The sequence below is a fragment of the Leuciscus leuciscus genome (assembly GCF_965113295.1).
Source record: "Leuciscus leuciscus genome assembly, chromosome: 1".
Taxonomy (NCBI): domain Eukaryota; kingdom Metazoa; phylum Chordata; class Actinopteri; order Cypriniformes; family Leuciscidae; genus Leuciscus; species Leuciscus leuciscus.
In genome coordinates this window covers 67144689-67164946 of record NC_138725.1, presented here as the reverse complement: position 1 = coordinate 67164946, position 20258 = coordinate 67144689, and the positions used below count along the sequence as shown (strand labels likewise).

Here is a 20258-nt window from a genome sequence, read left to right as displayed (position 1 = left end):
GTAAACTAAACTCCAACACTAATTTTCAAAATACAATAATACACTAGCAACAATACACTATGTCTACCAAAACACTGCAAACATGTCTCAAAATCAAATAATTTTTCAAAACACTAACATACGTTCTCGTCCAACAGGAAGATTTAGTCAATCATAGCACAATGTCATAAAAACACTAACATCAGATGGAATTACAGAAACTGCATTATTTTATATGTGTCAGGTATGCCCTTATATATTGATCATAGATTGTGTTTTGCACTGCAGGTCTTTTTAAGTCTCTCTACATTTTAGTTTTGTTGGGTTTAGGTCTTTTGCTGCAGAAATTTAATAAAAAAGACCCATCTCAGAGTGCTTTACAGAATGTACGGTTACTGTAATGAAAAAACGAAGACAGAGACAGAATTGCTGCAATAAAGACTTTATTTGCAAAAGGACATTACTGCAAGATAACAAAAATATGCAATATAGATGCCATTTATTATGTGAAAATAAAAAATATACGAACAGAAAAAGCACCAGAAGAAAAAAGAAAAAAAAGAGTCATCTTCTAATCTGCCCGGTCTTCTGCATTTGGCCACATGTATTGCCACATAATTTTGCATAATTCAATCAGCTGTTTCTCAGTAGCAATGGAATAAAATACAGGGGATATATTTGTGTTTCAATTCACAATATAAGCAGCTGTTTACCTTGACTTTAGCCTGTAAGGTTAGGTTTAGAACACGGTGTTATCTGTTCTGACATACAGTGTTAAAGCATTGGTAAATTTGGCAGTAAAAATCCATTGTTTTGGTCTTGTTTGAGCTTGTGTGTAAAAGAAGTTCAAGCATTTTAAATTTGTGTTAATTGTATGCATTTTGTGTTAAAGCAACAAGAAATGTGTTAATAGTATAGCTTACACAGACGGATGTAGTGCTAACTGTGTTAAGAGTTTTGGAAAATTGTTAAAAGAATTGAAAAATCTGTCATAGCAATCGTAAAAAAACTGTGACTTCAGCTTGGGTGATGGACGAGTCCCCCTCGGAGGGGTGTGTGTCGGATGTATCGGTCAGATTGAAGAGATCTTCAGAGTATTCCTTCCACCGTCCGACGATATCCCTAGATGAGGTCAACAGCTTCCCCCTCCTGAGGCGCCGGACGGTTTGCCAGAATCTCTCCGAGGCCAACCGATAGTCCTTTTCCATGGCCTCACCGAACTCCTCACAGGCCTGATTTTTTGCCTCCACGACCACCCGGGCTGCAGTCCGCTTGGCCTGCCGGTACCCGTCAGCTGCCTCAGGAGTCCCACAAGCCATCCAGGCCTGATAAGACTCCTTCTTCAGCTTGACGGCATCCCTTACTTTCGGTGTCCACCACCGGGTTCGGGGATTGCAGCCTCGGGCGACGCCTCGGTCCTTGATAGATTGTGTCTCATGGGCTTCTGAACCGCTCTTAGTCTGACCCGTCACCTGGACCTGTTTGCCTTGGGAGACCCTACCAGGGGCATATAGGCCCCCAGACAACTTAGCTCCTAGGATCATCCGGGTACTCAAACCCCTCCACCAAGATAAGGGGGCAGTTCAAGGAGGAGTGTAAGAAAATTTTGTACATTTTAAAGTTAAATTCCTACCTGGTCTCATGGGAAATACGTACCTCTGCACACTTTTTTGCAGCGCCACAAATATGTACCACCCGGTACGTATTGCTACAGTTTTGAAACACAAACGTCCACTGGGGTCGCAAAAGAGTGACATTTACACAAAAAAAGTATTCCTTTTACAAAGAAGAAACAGCACTGCATTGAGTACATTAACAAATAAATAAATAAAAAATAAAACAATAATAATAAAACAATTAATTAAACATTTAAACAATCAATGAAAAGTTGAAATCACAGCTAAAGAGTGACATTGTTTATTCTTATAGCAGTTTGTGACGTCACGAAATATAAACTATTGATTCGTGTTCTTGAACACAAATTTCCCATTTTTTTCCTGTCACTCAGCACGACTTTCGATCTACTGTAGCTATTTCAATAAGCTATATTTTGTGTCTGCACCACGTTTTTCTTTTTGCCACTCGGGAACATTGTTTGGGTTTTTTTCCCCTCATTTGTCATTATTATTATTTTTTACTTTAAGCGCTACATTACTCAACATTTAATCAGAGATTTTTTTGTCATTGTTTTTATTGATTTATTCTGTAGGCTTCTCATCGTCAGTGATTCATTCCAGTCAAAATATAGTTAATATATTCTACCCGTTAATTAACGAGACTGCAGAGTTGTGCTACGGCTATTGCTTCTAAAAGTTGCTGTTTATTTTTTGAGAAATACCGTTTTTCTATCGGTTTGGTGTGTCAAACCTAACAGTAATCTGCAGAACCCATGAGCCTTATCGACCGTTATGACCATCAGTTTTATTTGTTTCTCCTTCGATTGTGAGAACGGGGATTTGTTTTGGATAGTAATTTAATTCAAATAAATGTAATACATTTAATTTAATTAATTAGTGGATGCCAGCATTACCCGTGATCCGAAGCATCCGTTGCTATGGAGACGTACCCAGTCCGCTTTGGGATTGGGTGATTTCTTTAGTGATTTCATTTCTCATTGCGCTCTGCCAGGTAAGTTACGAGGTTCATAATAAGTAATGATCACGTTTTGCTTAAATATTATAATTGATGCATTTCTTTGTCATTAGACTCATGATGTGTCAATAATAACAATATAACTTGGCCTAACGTTACTGCATAAATCTGGAATGAGAAACCCCAGACAAATGTCACGCGCCTTTTAACAGTCATACAGGAAATAGGAAAAACATGACTTTACATGTGCTTGCAACTCTGCTGCTGTTGCTGTTTTATCAGTCAGTGGTTAGATCAGCGTAGCAGACAATAAACGGGACAAGGGACGTCGCGTATGGGACAAATCAATTAGGCCCAATATACAGACGTCCCGGCTAATAGGTGACACGTGACAGTTGGCATTGGCAAGTGGCTAGGTTAGCCAGTAGTACTAACCCCCTTTATAGTAACAACCTAGTTTAAGGAATTCTAACGTTACAATTGTGCCTCTTGTTACTGGATCTCATGTTCCAAAAACAAGTTGTATTAAGGCTTTAATGTCATTTTTTACTTCATTTTAGAGATGCCAGGAAGTTCAAAGAAAATGTGCCCAGGGTGCAACACCCTAATAAGTGTTGCATACAAGGCTTGCCCGCTTTGCAAACAACTGCAGCCATATAAAGCAAAAGTTGCAGCGAAGAGATGCAACTTTCAAAATAAAAAAAATGAATGGAAGGAGTCAGTCAAGAAAAACAACAACAGGACAGTTGTTCTCAATAGCAGCCATGTGTTGGTAAGGTTAGGTCAAAGTTCAGGATTCTAATAGGAATTTATGAAGTTAAGTCAATTAACACAGTAAAGTTTAACAGTCAATAGCCATGTTTCCATGTAATTGTCAAGCGAACTTTTGAAATGTTTCAAAAAAGTATAAAATATCAATCAGGTATATTTCTATCAACTGTGTTGGAGGGAATTAATTAAGATCCCGCGAGGGGATCCTCCCACACTGAAGCTGTCCCTAACCCGCCCCGTTTCCCACCAGCTTTGGGCTGCAAACAACCCAACCCTTAGGAGATGGGACCTCGGCACTATGGGGGCCGTTACCGGAGAAAGACTCAGGGTCCCGAGCAACACCGCCCAAGTGGTTTCCCATACACCACATTTTTGAAAAAGACAAAAACCACCTCAAGCGACCGTAAAATGTTTTTGCTAAATTGAGGACGTTTTTTCCCCAAATTTTGATGGAAACATGGCTGGTGAAACATGTAGTAGTAATGAATTCCTTGATATGAGTTGTACATTTAATATGACCATTAAACAGTTGTCATGAAATTAATATTTAAATTAAATTATTGTATTCGGTGCATGTTTTTTTTTATTTAATAATGTTTTTATTTCAGCTTGACAAACTTGCTGCCCTTGATTTATTTATTTTTTCCCCATACTACTTTTGGGGAAGAAGTGCAAAGGAAGCTTGGTGGCCGATGTCATCCTAGGAGGGGATTATATTTTGGATCCTGATTTGCTTCAGAGGGTTAAACATATGTATGAAGCTGTGCTAAAGAGTAAGTCTTTTTTTACAAATATGAAGCTCTGGATTAATCTGAAAACACTGGTAACCCTAAGGAACCCAAAGCAATGTGAACCCACAAGTATCATTATCTTTATTTTTCTATTGATGCAAAGTATGAGCATTACTTTCAGCCATAATAGGATAAAGCAGCATGTGATCACCCAATTGTTTTCTTTAGCAGTTAAGCCAAGTCAAAATGCTAGATAAAAAGTAGGCAGAAAATCTAGAATGCTCTGATCAGACATTAAGAGACAGCATTACCTTGACTAGGAACTCGATGACTATATTTGTTGATATAGACTGTAGATAATTAATTTTACTTTTTAATCATAGCATAACACACCTGTAATGTACAAATCAATCTTATTATATATACTAGCCTGTTATCATCACTCGCCCGCAGGTCCTCTTCCTTGTGGTTCAATAATTAGTCATAGGCTATATGGAATAAAGGGGCACTGAGATTAAGGCAAACCGTTTAATTTTTCTTGTGTGTGATGTTTGTCTTGTCTGCAAGTTCATTTTCAAAGACAGAAGAAGGCCACAAGTAGCACAGAAACTACAGCACCTCCAGAAGCCACTGAGACCAACGGCACTCCAGAAGCTACTGCCACTGAGACCACAGGTTCATCAAAAGCCACAAGACCCTGGGGCCAGAAAGCAAAAAAAAGACAAAGTGAAGTATATTTCCTTATTAGTCAGTAATGTTTTATTAGAACTGTGTTAATAAGTATGTTATCACAGAACTATGTTTTTTTAATATAGTACCAGTCAAAAGTTTGAACCCACCTACCCATCCAAGAGAATGGGAAAGCGTGTCCAAACTTTTGACCGATACTGTATATTCTAAATTAGTAATTTCTCTGGCAGGTCACATTAGTCAAGCTCGCATCAGCTGATCCACGTCTACCTATAGGAATACGACGCCTATATACAGTAACGTCTATTACTGTATACATGTATAAGCTCCTTCAGTATTATCAGCAGCTATCGCGTTTCTCAGGAGCCAATTACCCTCCTCCATCCCCAGCTCCACCTCTCGTCAGTCATTATAGCATTCTGATTACCCCTGAATCAGACTTAAATTCTCTTAATTATATTGTACATTCAAATGAATTAATGATATCTGCAATACATTTATGTCTGCTCTTATGATTCTATGCTAGGCTGCATGGATGTGCTGGGAGTTCTTGCCCAGAACAGAACCATACCACCAATCCAAACTATATGCTAACTGTCAATCATATTTGACGATAGTGGTCTTGACAGAAATAGTGTTTAATAAAATGTGGTATCTTGTATGTTTTTTATACAGATCCAGTCCAACAGAGGGTAGCCAGCAAGATGAAGCAAAAAAAAAAGTGTTAAGTACATTTTCTCTATTTAAAATGATATGATGTATCAACTACACATTGATTCTGCCGTCACAGTTAGGTATTGTCTATACTGGTATATTGGTATACTTATTTCAATGTTATATTGACTGTCTTTCAGATGAGTGTCCAGAATGCTGTAGGAGAGTGAGGCAAAACAACTTTGACTACTCCAAGGTTTTGAAAAGAAGAGTGAGAGAGGTTTGTCTTTCTAAAGCCTTTTCAACTGTCTTGCTTTATATCAATGTACTTGCATTCACTCATTATTAATATTTAAATCCTTTTTGATTCTACAATGAATAAGGCCCTGTGTCCACGAAAGCGTTTTTTCACGCGACTGGCATATTTTTCCAATAGTTTTCAGTGGGAGCGCCGCTGAGTGTCTTTTTCACGCTGATGCACTGAGCATTCGTCGTTTTTTACCGGTCGCAAAGAGTTGAAGAATGTTCAACTTTGGGTAAAATGCAGCGCTCATCACTGTCACTTTTTACCCAGCTGTCCAATCACAGTGGAGGAGGGGCGGGACTATCTTGAAAATACATTCGCCAAAGAGGGACATACCTGGAAATTCAAGCTTCGCCTTTTGCGTTTTACACTCAGTGACACTTTACCGGTCGCCAAGAGTTGAAGAATGTTCAACTTTGGGTAAAATGCAGCGCTCATCACTGTCACTTTTTACCCAGCCGTCCAATCACAGTGGAGGAGGGGCGGGACTAATAACACACAACCGCCACACTCTGCTCGTACAAAGTAAACAGATGACAACAACAAGCATAATAATGAAACAAAATAATTTTAAACTAGAACCAGAGCAAATACTTTATAATCTATCGACATTTTTATATAGAAACAACACAGACACAAACAATCTGTGAAATGAGATACTAGTAACACTTTCGCGAATATTCCGTATAATAACAAGAAGCAAAGCATCTCTACTGGAAAAAAAAAAGCCAAACGCTGCCAAAACGCTCTCAAGCACTCACAGCTAGGCGTTATCAGCTGGCTAAAAACGGTTTGGTGGACACACAGCCTTAGCCTGACTACGTCAGACTTCGTACTTCCGCTCAATTTCAGTTCGCTTCTGTACTCAGTCTGAGATAGCGACCGTTTTCCCTGTTTTCCTCCGGCCTCAAAACAGCCGGCCAATCAACGAACAGAGGGCGGGCTGAGAGCCGTGACGTAGACGCTGATTGTACCGTGGATGCGTAGATTTACGTCACATAATCTGCAAAAGTCGTTCACAGCCATGTTCACTCCGGTATTTCGCTCGATGGTTTTGTTTTCGCATCATACATGTGTTTGCAACACGGTCTCACCCCTATTCGTCACATACTGCCGTTTGGTCATTTTCCCCTCACGTCCAAAGGCCGACGTTGAGGGTACCCCCTATTCGTCGCTTGACAACGGAGAGGGTCGTCCGATAGATTTGAGTGCAAATCCCTCATCTTTGAATTTTGACGAAATGGGGTTACCCATCCAGCGGTTTGCCTGCGCTGGAAAGTATGGTTTTAGGCGACTGATTTTATGCTGCAAATGTGTATTTTGCAGTAGCGTGCGGCGCATATACTGTTACAATCATTGGCGCGGTGACCATACATTTTCGTAGGGCAGAAACCCTTGTCTGAATCGGTATAACGACTTTTCCTTTCTCTTTTTTATATAATTTTGGGTTACATTAAAATTACATAATTACAGGACTTTATATTTTCTGTATGCTTAACACGTGCCTTAAAGGTGGGATATTTTATAATTGTAGATCACATAGTTTGATCATTTCCCCCTCACGTCCATAAGCCGACGTTGAGGGTAGCTACCCCCATTCGTCGCTTGACAACGGAGAGGGTCGTCCGATATTTGAATGCAAATCCCTCATCTTTGGATTTTGACGCAATGGGGGTTATCCATCCAGCTGGAAAGTATGGTTTCAGGCGATTAATTATGCTGCAAATGTGTATTTTACAGTAGCGTGCGGCGCATATACTGTTACAATCATTGGCGCGGTGACCATACATTTTCGTAGGGCAGAAACCCTTGACTAAATCGGTATCACGACTTTTTTCTCTCTCTCTCTTTTTTTTTTTTTTATATATAATTTTGGCCTACATTAAAACGACATAATTGCAGGACTGCATATTTGCTGTAGGCTTAAAACATGCCTTAATTTAGGTGGGATATTTTGCCGATGGTATTTCAATTTGCAATTGCTTATACTATAGTGAGCCTACAACTTTGCTTTTTTTTTGCGTCAAAAAAAATAAATAAACAATATTCGCCTACTTTTATAGAACTTTCATCTCAATACTGATTATGATGTTGTAATAAATTAAATAGCCTACTGCAGAAATGTTTATATTGCTTAATATGGACATATCCTTTGGCAAAGTGATGGATGCATTCTGGGAAGTGGTGTGTTTAAATGTAATGGCTACATATACCCGTGTTTCCTTCACTTAGACATTTATGCTGACCCTTTAAAATTATATTAAAAAATATTATAAAAAAATATTAAGACTGTACTTTTTAATTATGATTGATATTTTGGCGCAATTTTGTGCAACACGTCACTGTGTGCGACCATCGCAGAAACCATTGCCCAGCGCGATTCCACCACGGTAAGTCGCTTACAACAGTCTCATAAGAAAGAGAAATGAATAAGCATTTATACGTCCAAAAGTAATACAATTACGAGTTTATATAAAAAAAGAACATGTTGTAGGCCTATATATATATCAGGGTACCGTCGTCGGTGTATGAATGAATGAATGAATGGGTGAATGTGAGGCAATCTGTAAAGCGCTTTGGTGGCAATGAGTCTGTTGCAAGCGCCTATATAGTCCATTTTGTGTGGAAATAAACTCATAATTTTATTTTGGACGTGTAAATGCTTATTGAGGGATTATTGGGGATATATATATATATATATATATATATATATATATATATATATAGTTTAAGTCTGGCAAGGCAAAGTTTATACAAGTATCCTGATCATGTTATTCCTGTTTGTTTATCCAAACACAAGGATGTGTTCAAAATATCATGAACCCTAAAGCTCACACAAAAACTTATTTTTAAAGCCATTCATTTTTTATGATATTGTGATTGCATGAATGAACAAGAGCACCATTTACTTAACTTCTTAGCCTAGTAGTTATTCATATTGTAATATGTAGTTTGGTGATCTATTCTTTTTTGATTTGTTCTTCTCTTTCTCTGCAGGTTCCTTAATCCCTGTCCTTTAAAAAAAAAAACATCACCTCATTACATCGGAAAAAAAAGCACTTTTAAGAGCCACATTTGTCTTGTATCTTGTTACTCTCTCTACTGTTGTATTGTGTTCTCTCTCTCTTGCTGTCTTACTGACCATGTCTGATCCTGAGATGGACCGTCTCCTGAATGAGATGAGTGACCTTGTTGATCAGGCTGAACATCAAGCTCACCTCCAACAGCTCATTGGCATGCACCAGGAAGCAGAACCATCCACCAGTCAGCCTTCCACCAGTAATCCGTCCACCAGCCGGCCATCAAACAGCAAGCAAGATGTTAGGTGGATTAAGAGGGACAGTGAGGGAAACATTATTTACGGCAGGCCCAGATCATCCCGGAAACAAGCAGGTAAGATTTTTTCTACATTAATGTTTATTAAAATGTAGACTCCAGATCTAGTTTTGTATCTTGGAAAGGTATACCACATAATCACAAGTCATGGGTCTGAATTAGAATATATCTGAGGTTATTATTACGTACCTGTGCCTAGCATCAGGTAAAGTTTGTGTCATTGAGTGTAAAAAGCAACAGCTTTTTTGCTACAGCAGGTCCCAGTCACAGCCAGAGTCGAAAGACTGGTGTCTCTCATGTCAGGGCTCCGGAAACCAGTGCGGAAATGACCATTGACTTTCCTTCCGTTTCTGCAGGTGTGTTATTTATTTTGACTTCACTGGTTCAAAACAGTATGTTCATTTATTATAAAATCGCCATTGTTCAATGCTACTGTTTTTAAATATTGTGCATTGTTTTAACAGAGTCCTTCCTTCAAGAGCTTAAACGCTCACTGGGTGAGGACATACATGAAGATGAAATGGCACTTCAAGCCTCAGCAGACTGGTCGACTCGAAAGAGCCTCATATCAGGGTGGTGGGAGAAAGAGAGACCCCGACTGGTCAACACCATGGTGGCTCGACAACATGCGGCAACTCGGATCTGCCAACATTGTGGAAATGGTCCAGCCGTTATCCGTTGTTGTGACTGCCGACCACACCCATTCCTCTGTGGCCAGTGTGATGTCAGGGTCCACCAAGGTCAAGTGTTCCACAACAGGGATTCGATGACACTTGCATTTTTTCATCCATTGCCTCCCACAACTTGTGTTGTGGAGAGGGTTCTAACCCAGTGTGGTAAGTTGTAGTTTTTAAGTCACATTCTTAGACTTGACTGAAAAACGAAATGCTGTTTTCTGATAGGTCGATGAAGCCGTCAAGTGCATCTTGTTTAAAATAGTTTCCAGTAAACAAATGTTATTGTTTAATTCTCATCCATGTGTTTTTTTGTTTGTTTTTAAGAGCGTCTTGTTCCTTTGGAGATGCCAGAGACAATATGCGGTTGTCTACAAGTATCGTCCAGTGTCATCGCAGGACAGTCCATAGTTGTGGTTACAATGAATGGTAAGAAGAACTTTATGGGTTTGGGTGGGGGTCACTTCTGTAGAATTTTCTTTTTGATTTTCTCTGATTTTCTTTATCATGGATGGAAATCCAGAGGTGTCAATAGGTTGTGTGTTGATTAGATTGGCTGGGCCCACCTATGTGGAGGAAAACAATTAACCTTTGTTTGAATGGGGATAGTTAATTTGCCTGACAAAAGTGTGACTTCCTATAGAGTGCCTTACAAAATGTTTGTAGAAGTGTCCTCCTGATCCATCCTTAGTCAAATGTTCCCATATCAGTTGTCAGAATGACACAGTTTGGTCTGTCAGAATTAACTTTGTGTATATATTTCCTTCTTTTTCCAGGGCGATATGATCTCAGATTGCCTCAGATTATATGCAAAGCATGTGAAGCCACTTGGAGTCCTGGAGTGGATGACCTGATCCGTAATGACTACTGGCCTGCCACTTCTCACTATTCAACTGTGTACGCAACAGATGTCCTTTTTTCTTTTGAAGAGCTGAAGATGGCTGCACCAGGGATGTCTAGCCAAGCATTTCTTAGAATGCTGGATCAACGCACTGTTCGCTTTGGCCGTGTAAGTATTTGTGGTAATAATTGCGTAACTCCATATATAATACTATGAGGGCATGATGATGATGATGATAGTACACATGAACAGAGCCATTAGACCCTTTATAGACAACCATAAACTCATGTTCTCAAGGCCGGACTTACCATTGGGCTTGACTGGGCTCAAGCCCATGGGCCCCGCCCAATAGGGGGCCCTGCCCGTTTACGTTTGATTTTTTCAATAATATGTCAGTCATTTAATTTTTCATTTAAAGTTTGTTGATTGGTCTAGCATTGTTACCTGGCCCTGCCCTGCCATGAAAAATGTAATTTAATTAGCTAAATTAAATGTCAGTCATCTTGAGGTTTGCTGATTGGTTATTGGCAGTTACGTAGTGCCTCGTTTACTGCCGAACCGTTGAAAAAACCTGTCCGCATTAGACAGTAGCCGCGTTTCCATTAACCTTCAAATTGCGCAAATTGAAATTGCGAATTGAAAATAAGCACAATGGAAACACGTCAATTTCGCAAAAACTCCCGTTTATCGCAAAAAAGTTTTTACGCTCTCATGAGGAGGTTTTTCAGGCAATTCGAAAAAGGAATATTTCGCAAAACTGCAATGGAAACCGTTTTTGCGCATTTACAGTCACCAGACTTAGAAGACGCGGTGTGTTTGAGGTCCATGTATAGCTACGCAAATAATAATAATTTAATATTATTTTATTATAACATTTAATAGGCTATATTTAGAAGACGCTTTTATGCAAAAAAGGAACAAAGCTGAGTGTGGAGCGCGCACTGCATGACACGGAGGCGCGAGCGCGAACACTTGCATTTTCCTATCAACAGTGGAAACAACTTAAAATAGCCTAGGCTACTCTATCATTTCTTGTAATACAGAAAATAATAATACATTATTCCCATCTACTTTTATTTGTGTAAACTCACAATAACAAGAAAATGTTGTGCTTTTGTAAAATAAAATAAAACAATCAGACGCTTTCATGATCTCCGTAAACTGGAGCGCGAGAACTGAAACAAAATATAGCTTATGTAGGCTAAAGCTTGAAATGTCCACTTTAAATCGAACAAATTCGAATCGAAATCTAATACCTTCTGATTAATCTGTATGAAAGGTGCATTTCTCTCCAAAAGCGCATCTGCTTAACAGCGGAGATGGAGATGTGATTTTAGCCAAAACAATAGTTTATTAATAATATTAATGGCTCTTCTCATTCAGCACTGCGGAAAAACATCAATTCCATGTTCTAATTTGGCCTTAGAAAACCAGTCAAATCGACATGTTTTCCATATTAATTTGTGAATATTTTAAATGTTTAATAAAGGGGCAAAAATCAGAAAATTCGTCGATATTTACTTTTTTGCGCAGCAGTTGGTGTAGCCAGTTCAAATTAAAATTTTGGTGTTCAACTTTGCGTTTTAAAAAGACAACAACCGTTCATTTTTCGTTTTTCAATTACGGGTTAAAAAAGGAAAAACGAATAGGCACAAAAGTAGCCTACATGGATCGTTTGGACAGAATACGAGACAGAGTTCTTTATTAAATTCATAAAAGAAACAATAATTAGCCTATAGGAATACTGGATTCTAAATCTCAAAGAAATGCCACAATCAAAACATATGTTTTCCAGGTAAATAAGTGTTTTATTCTCATTCTGACCAAGACATTTGTGCATTGCAATAAACTTATGATCACTTTGAACTTTTTTAATCATTATGTATTTATTGGAAAAAACTTTTTCAAGCTTCAATCAGTGGTCATATAAATAAATTATTACGTTTTTTTAACATGTAACACTGTCTACGGTACCAGTCACCTTTTGAAAGTAGCTTTGCACTTCAAATAACGATTGGATCGATTATATTGTTACGCCACCAGATGGCGACAAATGACTTTTAAAAAAACATTTGTCATTGAATCGTTCATTCAGGAGATTCGTTCAAAAATGCTGATTCATCTATGAAACAAGTGTATTTGATTGAGGAATTGAATCATTCATTCAAACCAAAGTTTTTTTTATTTTTTTATAATTCAGATTAATTAAACATTTTTAATAGACTTCAGCAATTAACATAAATTATGTTATTTTGTTTAGTTGTTTGTTCAGAATCGTGATCTCTACTTTTTATTCTCAGTTTATCCAGAATTGTGTAGCTCTAATACATAGCTTGTGTATGTATCATTTGTGTTCTATTTAAAGTAATGTATAGCCTAGAAGGCAGGGCCCGAAAGTGACTCAAGCCCAGGGGCCTCCACCAACCTAAGTCCTGCCCTGCATGTTCTCTCATCAGCAGTTTGCACTGAGACATTTATGAAAAAACAGGTCATTCTGAAGATCTCAAATTCAACTCCAATGGCTACCGACTTTGACATCTTCTCCCCAATATCATTTCCTGATCCCAGAAGTGTTCCCTTGGATTAATGGGCTAAACATTGCACAGGCTTAATTCTAAACAGTATGGAAGCCGTTGTAGCCCTCTTTGCGTATAGATTTAGACTGAATGTCAAACAATATCCTGTATGTTTAATGGCCAGGTTCCCCAAATACACCAGTGTATAGTGTATGAGTGAAGTTTACACATTGTTTATTTCCTTTGATATGTATTCTAAGGAGTGGTAACAAAGTTTGTACAAACATCCCAAAATATATCCATTTAGAACATTTTACTTCAGTGTCGTATATTGTTTAATTTGATCCGTTTTACTGTTCTCTTTTGTTCTCTTTTACTGAACTCTTCTTTGAAACAGAGCGGAAACATCACAGCAGACAGCTTCCGGAAAAGCTTCTTGGAGTGGGAAGCTGTCCGATTCGAAGTGGACAAATTATGCCAGGAGGACCACTTTGACTGCCCAGCGTGCAACCCAGACATGCTTGCAGTATCCGTTGATGGAAACCGTAAGCACTACAGATTCAAGAGTGCAGCAAGGTACTGTGTGTGCATTGACGGTCCATTACTTTGAAAGTAACTGCTGTGAATTCAAAATCATATGAATATTTAAAGTTAAAGGTGCTGTAAGCGATGCCGGGAGTCGTAACTTCTTGTTGACATTCGAATTGTTGTCAAACAAAACGGAGGCTAGCTAGACCCTCCCTTCTCCTCATCCCGTCTCCTCCCTCCTCCCCTCCCTTCCGGCATAAAGGAAAGTCAAAGTAGTCATTACAAACAAAGTTAAGTTTTACTGATACTTCATTCAATGTGTAATGTCGCCAAGTTAGATAAAGGGTTTTATATATTGCAGAACAGAATGCAGAAAAAGAGAAACATTATTTTAAAATCGTTTTGCCACCTGAAGCTATAACTATAGCTCCCATACAAGGACGCAATAATAGCAAGATAACGTAGCTTCGCGTTTCCCAGTGAGCATAAACAACGGCGGCGGCGTAAACAAATTTAGTCAAAGTTGTCAACAGCCTATAAATGAACATTCAAATTCATAACAAACAGTGGATGAAAACAATCATTCACACAAATTGTCGCCCTACTGTGAATTTGCTTGATCATTTACAATAGAGATTGAGCTCTGCTAGAAACATATATGTTGTATTCACCAAAGTTAACGCTGACTGCATAGTTCTAGCTAATTACATCCTTGTGTTGGTTTGGCGAACATTAACGTCAATTTAGAAAGAAATATGGATTTACCTGTTCTGCAAAAACAGAGCAACTGAATGTGGATCGGAAGCCCTTCTGCCGGCGGAGTTCTCCCACCTTTAAAAGGTTTTTCCGATGTAAATTCGGGACTTCACGCGTTCCTTATCCTTGTCCCTCTTCTTTGCAATTTGTTCATCGGAAATGTCGTGTTTCGGCCATAATTTAAACTTCCCTCTTCATGCTTCTCTCTCCTCCACACACCCACTTCATGTGCACGCGCACTAACCCCCTAAACCCCACACTCAAATACTTCTTGTCGGTGATTGGCTGGAGCACTGTTTGTTGTGTTTCGTGGTGCGGGTGAGCCCAGTTTCTTTTTGTTGCCGTTTGTGGAGCCTGTGGTGTCTACAGAGACCGTGTTTTTTTACAGTGTGTTCAGGGGACAGGCAGCTAGCGGATAGTGAGGAGATGTTTGCTGTATGTGACAAAAAAATGTTTGGCCTAAAAAACGCGTGGCATCGCTTACAGCACCTTTAATATGTATCTCTTTTATTTAGATCGGAGGAAAAAGCCATCTTTGATGGCGTGTTCATCGCGAATGATGATGACGTTGCAAAATTCGTGGACTATGTCCATACCTCAACCAGTCATGTAAACTTGCACAACTTCACTATATTTACCTATAAAACACCACGTCCTACAGAGTACTTTGTTTGAACAAGTTTGGACTGTTCATCTTCCAAGTTTTAGGTCTCTGGAAGAGGTGTCTGTGGAGGGCAATGGTCAGCGGCGCGTGAAACGTCTCAGAAGTCCTCAGGAAAAACAGACGAGGAGGGCCTGGAACTCGCTGTATGTCGTCATGGGGTTCTCACCGTCATGGGGTATGTCGTCATGTCGTCATATGTTCAGGGGGGAGATTTTTGCCTACCCCCTGTACCTACAAAAGCAAATGGCCTGTAAGCCAGTTACATTTTTTGCAATGGATGTGGCATGCAAATACTGGCCTTACCTCCAGAGAGTGACAGAGAAATGCCCTGAGCTTCAGGATCTCCTCACCATGAGGCCATTTCTTTCTGTTTTTCATGCCAAAGCTCATGATTTCAAATGTGAGGTAAGAAAAAATGATTGTCCATGACATTTTCTTTCCCTGAAATCTTATCAAATTATAGACCCATTTCAAATCTTCCATTTATGTCTAAAATATTAGAAACTGGGCTCTTTCTTGCAACAAAATGATATCTATGAAAAGTTTCAGTCTGGATTCAGACCGCATCATAGCACTGAAACTGCGCTCGTTAAAATCACAAATGATTTACTTTTAGCTTCTGACCAAGGCTGTATCTCAATACTAGTTTTACTTGATCTTAGTGCTGCGTTCGATACTATAGATCACACATTACTCTTAGATCGACTACAAAATTATACTGGTGTTCAAGGACAAGCACTAAGCTGGTTCAAATCATACCTATCTGACCGCTACCATTTTGTCTATTTAAATGGAGAAAAATCGATCATAACTCCAGTAAACTATGGAGTGCCGCAGGGATCTGTATTAGGCCCTCTGTTATTTTCAATATATATGATGCCACTTGGAAATATTATAAGGAAACATGGAATTAGTTTCCATTGTTATGCTGATGACACTCAAATATATATTTCATCACGGCCGGATGAAAACGCTAAATTTTCCAAATTGACAGAGTGTGTTAAAGATATAAAAGATTGGATGACGCGTCATTTTCTTTTATTAAATCCAGACAAGACAGAGGTAATACTTATCGGTTCAAAAAACCGCCCACAAAACCTCGCACAATACAACTTTAACATCATAGGATGTCCTGTTACTTTATCCGCTACAGTAAAAGACCTGGGTGTTATACTCGATTGCAACCTGTCTTTTGAAAATCATATTTCATATGTTACAAAAACAGCCTTTTTCCAACTTAGAAACATTGCTAAGCTACGTAATATGCTATCAGTTTCTGATGCAGAAAAGTTAGTTCATGCATTCATGACCTCGAGACTGGATTACTGTAATGCTTTATTAGCTGGTTGTCCTGCATCCTCAATAAACAAGCTACAGTTAGTCCAAAATGCCGCCGCTAGAGTTCTTACGAGATCAAGAAAATATGATCATATAACACCGATTTTATCATCACTGCATTGGTTACCTATAAAGCTCCGTATTAATTATAAGATATTGCTACTGACTTATAAAGCCCTAAACGGCTTAGCTCCAGTCTATTTAACGGATCTTCTATCACCCTATAATCCATCGCGCTCTTTAAGATCACTAAATTCAAGGCTTTTGGTCATACCTAGGATATCCAGAACCACCAAAGGAGGGAGAGCATTTTCACATTTGGCTCCAAAACTCTGGAATAGTCTTCCTGATACTGTTCGTTGCTCAGACTCGCTCTCCCAGTTTAAAACTAGATTAAAGTCGCATCTTTTCAGCCAGGCATTCATATAATCCTACAGTTCAAACTACAATCCGGCCTCTAGCTCATAAATGCCAGAGGAGAACTGGCCCCCGACTGAGCCTGGGTTCTCCCAAGGTTTTTTTTTCTCCATTAGGTCACCTGATGGAGTTTTAGGACACCATTAGGTCACTTGATGGAGTTTTTTGGTTCCTTGCCACTGTTGCCTTTGGCTTGCTCAGTTGGGGATATTTTGGGGATATTTAATTTAATTTTATCAATCAATAAATTCCTCTTGAAACAAACTTTGTTGTATTATTTTAATGTAATACTGTGAAGCTGCTTTGATACAATCTGTATTGTGAAAAGCGCTATACAAATAAACTTGACTTGACTTGACATCAGAGTACCATTCACCTACTGTCCTGCCATAGTGCTCTATGCCATTTGACTACTGTCCTGCGCCACTGTTTCATGCTATTTCTTCACTATCCTGTGCTATTTACCTAACCCTTTCATCATGGGACAGTAATCAAATGGCACAAGACAGCAGATTAATAGTTCCATAGTACTGTAAGTTATTATCTCTGAAAAGTTTGTGATTCAAGTCTGCACAGTTTCTTCTCCTACTGCTACTGGAAAGAAAGGTGATAATCTCATATTTTTTATTTTTGCAGGACGCATAGACATGCTGACGATCATGGCCATGCGCTGGAACCAACAAAAGTTTGACAACTTGGCTTCTACCCTTGCCCGCCGACATCGGAAGGTAAAGACACCAGTTTTCCCTTATGCAAAATGCATAGCGATATTGTAAAATAAAATATTAAATGTTCATACCATATATATTGATAGTCCAAGTACATACGAATATACTGTATATTTAATTAGTGTTGTATGTGGTTTTCTAATAGTGAAGGTACTTCACAATCCTTATCAACAATTATTGTCAAAGTTGTAGGCGTTTCCCTCATTGTCATTTATGTTTGAAGGCCAAAATAGCCCTGCAATGCCAGTTGCATAACCTGGAGGCCATGAAAACGGTAATGGACATCTCAGACAGTCAACTGGAGAGGTGGATCTTTGATGTCAATGAGTGGGCAGAAGGTAGGATATACTGTTTTATACTGTTTGATATGGTGCTTGATGTATCACTTCTGACTAAGCTTGGCTGCAATTCCAAAGAGGCTCATTGTAATCGTAGTCAAAGAGCACATACTCTGATTGCTGATGACGTGTGGACAAGATTATCCCCATGGGGACAATAAAGAACCGAACTATACTCAAACTTAGCTACAAGTGTAGCCTCTCAGTTACAGAGAAATATGAAAAGATTGTTGAGGCTTTATTTTGCTCATACACCAAAAAAATTTTTTCATGGAATCAAGAAGCATATTTCTTATCTCTTCATTTCTTCCTCTCAGCAACAACATCCCCAAATGATGCTGATGTTGCCGCTGTTGCCAGCCCAATAGAGGAGCTGGTGGCAAGTGTTAAGAGGAGGTCCCAGCGTCTTTATAAGGACAGTGACGGATGCAAAGGACGTGCCCGAATCCGCCGAAAGATCAGGGAGGAAAAAAAAATCGTAAATTCTGTAGTGGAGAAGTATAACACCTTGGTTCCTAATGCAGAAAAACTGACATTGGACACCATTCTATCTGACGAGATTGTTTGGCCATGGCAGCTTACACACGGTGGTATGTACACAATTCCGTTGACTTTGTGCAATAGTCACATAGTAGGACAAAATCTGTCATGCCTCGATTGTAACCCCAGAAAATATTGAAATACTAATCTTAATTACAACCGACTTATGTTTCATCTATGTATTTCAGACTCTGTAGATCTAAGGACAAAGAGGAAGGCGTTCGACATTGTGATGGCAGTAAGGAGACTTGAGGAGGAGAAGAGGATTCTTATTGCAGAGATGAACAAGCATTGGAAGTCTCTTTGCACCCGTGCAGACACCCTGAAGCAGATGTCATCCCAGCTTTCTAATGTGACATCAGGTATGTATTTGTCATACTTGGCATACATTACAATGTTTCTGATTAATAAAGGCTCAATGTGTTTTAACATGTAAGGTGAGACGTGGGGCCTGCTTCAAGATGGTATCCGAGGTCTACAGAGCTTGACGATGAAGAACAAGGAAGCAAGCAACAGCCTTGCAAAGCATGCAAAGAAATGTTATGTTTATGTTAACATTTGTTTATGTTGTTTTTTATTGTAAGTATATGTCGGATGTATGATAAAATAATATGTTAAGTTTTATGTGTGAAGTATTTGAACTCAAGGCAAATATCCCTCTGGGGACAATAAAGGAGGCTATCGCCTGCAAAATGGGCTTCATGATTATATGTAAAAATGTAAACGTTGTCATAGGACTATAGCAAGCACATCATTGGAAAGGTCTCAAACCTCAACAGTAACATATGTCAGTCTGAAGAGGATACATTACTCCTGATTTGAATTATTGACCTCTGCTCTGAACCTTGAACCCAGTACATGTTTGTACAGGCTTGTCATTTAGCAACAGAATGTGCTACACACATAGGACCAGCTCTTATAGAAAGCTCTGGACCTTAGCCGTCATGCAGATATGGTCTCCAATGTTTAACCACTGTAAGCACTGTCAAATGTGGTAATAAGCTATTTTGACTTATTTAACGATTCAATTTTTTAAATCTGATGAGACCAGTGTGTTCCCCATCCCCCCCAAAAACAGGGTATATCCAAAATTCTACACTGCCAACTTCTACTTATGAGAAATATACCAATATATTTTGAAACTACAACTTCAACTAGAGACACCCACAGAACACAGTTACAAAGCTAGTGTTACTTGTAGTTCTTCCGGGCTGGGTGGGTGGACTTGTTTGACGACTCTGTTTTTCTGCTGTCTGCTGTGAATGGGCTTCAACTACACTCGAAAAGTTCAAAACTGAGCAAAGTGTTGTTGCTGGTGACAAAACCACTGATTAAATGTGTACATTGAAGCTATACTGGCGTTAAAGACCCCCTGACCTGCATTGAGGGATATGGGATTCATATGTGACCCGCTCAGCCCACATTGTAGTGTTCTGTCTGACAGCATACTGTAATGTTTCACCAATAATAATACTGGAATGACATAATTAAAATAATGTAATGAATACCATGATAACATCTAAATAAATGTTGATAGATGTAGCATTATAGTTTTAAAAATATCAATTAACAAAGCAATCCAGCTTCCCTGGCAATAAGACAGAAATAATAACATTAAAGAAATACATATAAACCATATGATCTCATGAATAAATGTTATCTGTGTATCCATGTAAGATGTATCTAGGAGATGGAGGAAACTGTCATGATGAAATGTCTTCTTCCCCCTAGTATAAACACTGTACTTAAGACGACACACCACATTTTAGGCATTTATTAGCTTATACAAAAACAACACACATAGCTCAGACACATAACAAAAATCACAAATGCAAAAAGTGAAGAGCATGTCGAGTGATTA

At 38.9% G+C, this 20258-nt stretch overlaps 1 protein-coding gene across 3 annotated transcripts; it reads left to right on the top strand.

Annotated features, from left to right (window-relative positions):
• Nucleotides 1–4780: 4780 nt before the first annotated feature.
• LOC309481100 (uncharacterized protein) lies at nt 4781–19466 on the top strand. 3 transcript variants are annotated; one of them, XM_082145896.1, is made up of 10 exons: nt 4781–4799; nt 5439–5486; nt 5618–9114; nt 9315–9413; nt 9522–9893; nt 10059–10160; nt 10508–10740; nt 13486–13664; nt 14888–14981; nt 15075–15214. In XM_082145896.1, the coding sequence occupies exons 3-10, from the start codon at nt 8865–8867 to the stop codon at nt 15078–15080; spliced, it is 1335 nt and encodes a 444-aa protein (XP_082002022.1). In that variant the 5' UTR covers nt 4781–4799; nt 5439–5486; nt 5618–8864; the 3' UTR covers nt 15081–15214. The 3 variants fall into 3 exon arrangements, with proteins under 3 accessions (XP_082002022.1, XP_082002021.1, XP_082002023.1); XM_082145895.1 differs by having other exon boundaries at nt 4782–4799; nt 9312–9413; XM_082145897.1 differs by lacking the exons at nt 4781–4799; nt 5439–5486; nt 5618–9114; ... (2 more) ...; nt 10059–10160; nt 10508–10740 and adding exons at nt 17428–17519; nt 17743–17857; nt 18175–18447; nt 18586–18759; nt 18835–19466 and having other exon boundaries at nt 13492–13664; nt 15075–15211.
• The last annotated feature ends 792 nt before the right edge of the window (nt 19467–20258 follow it).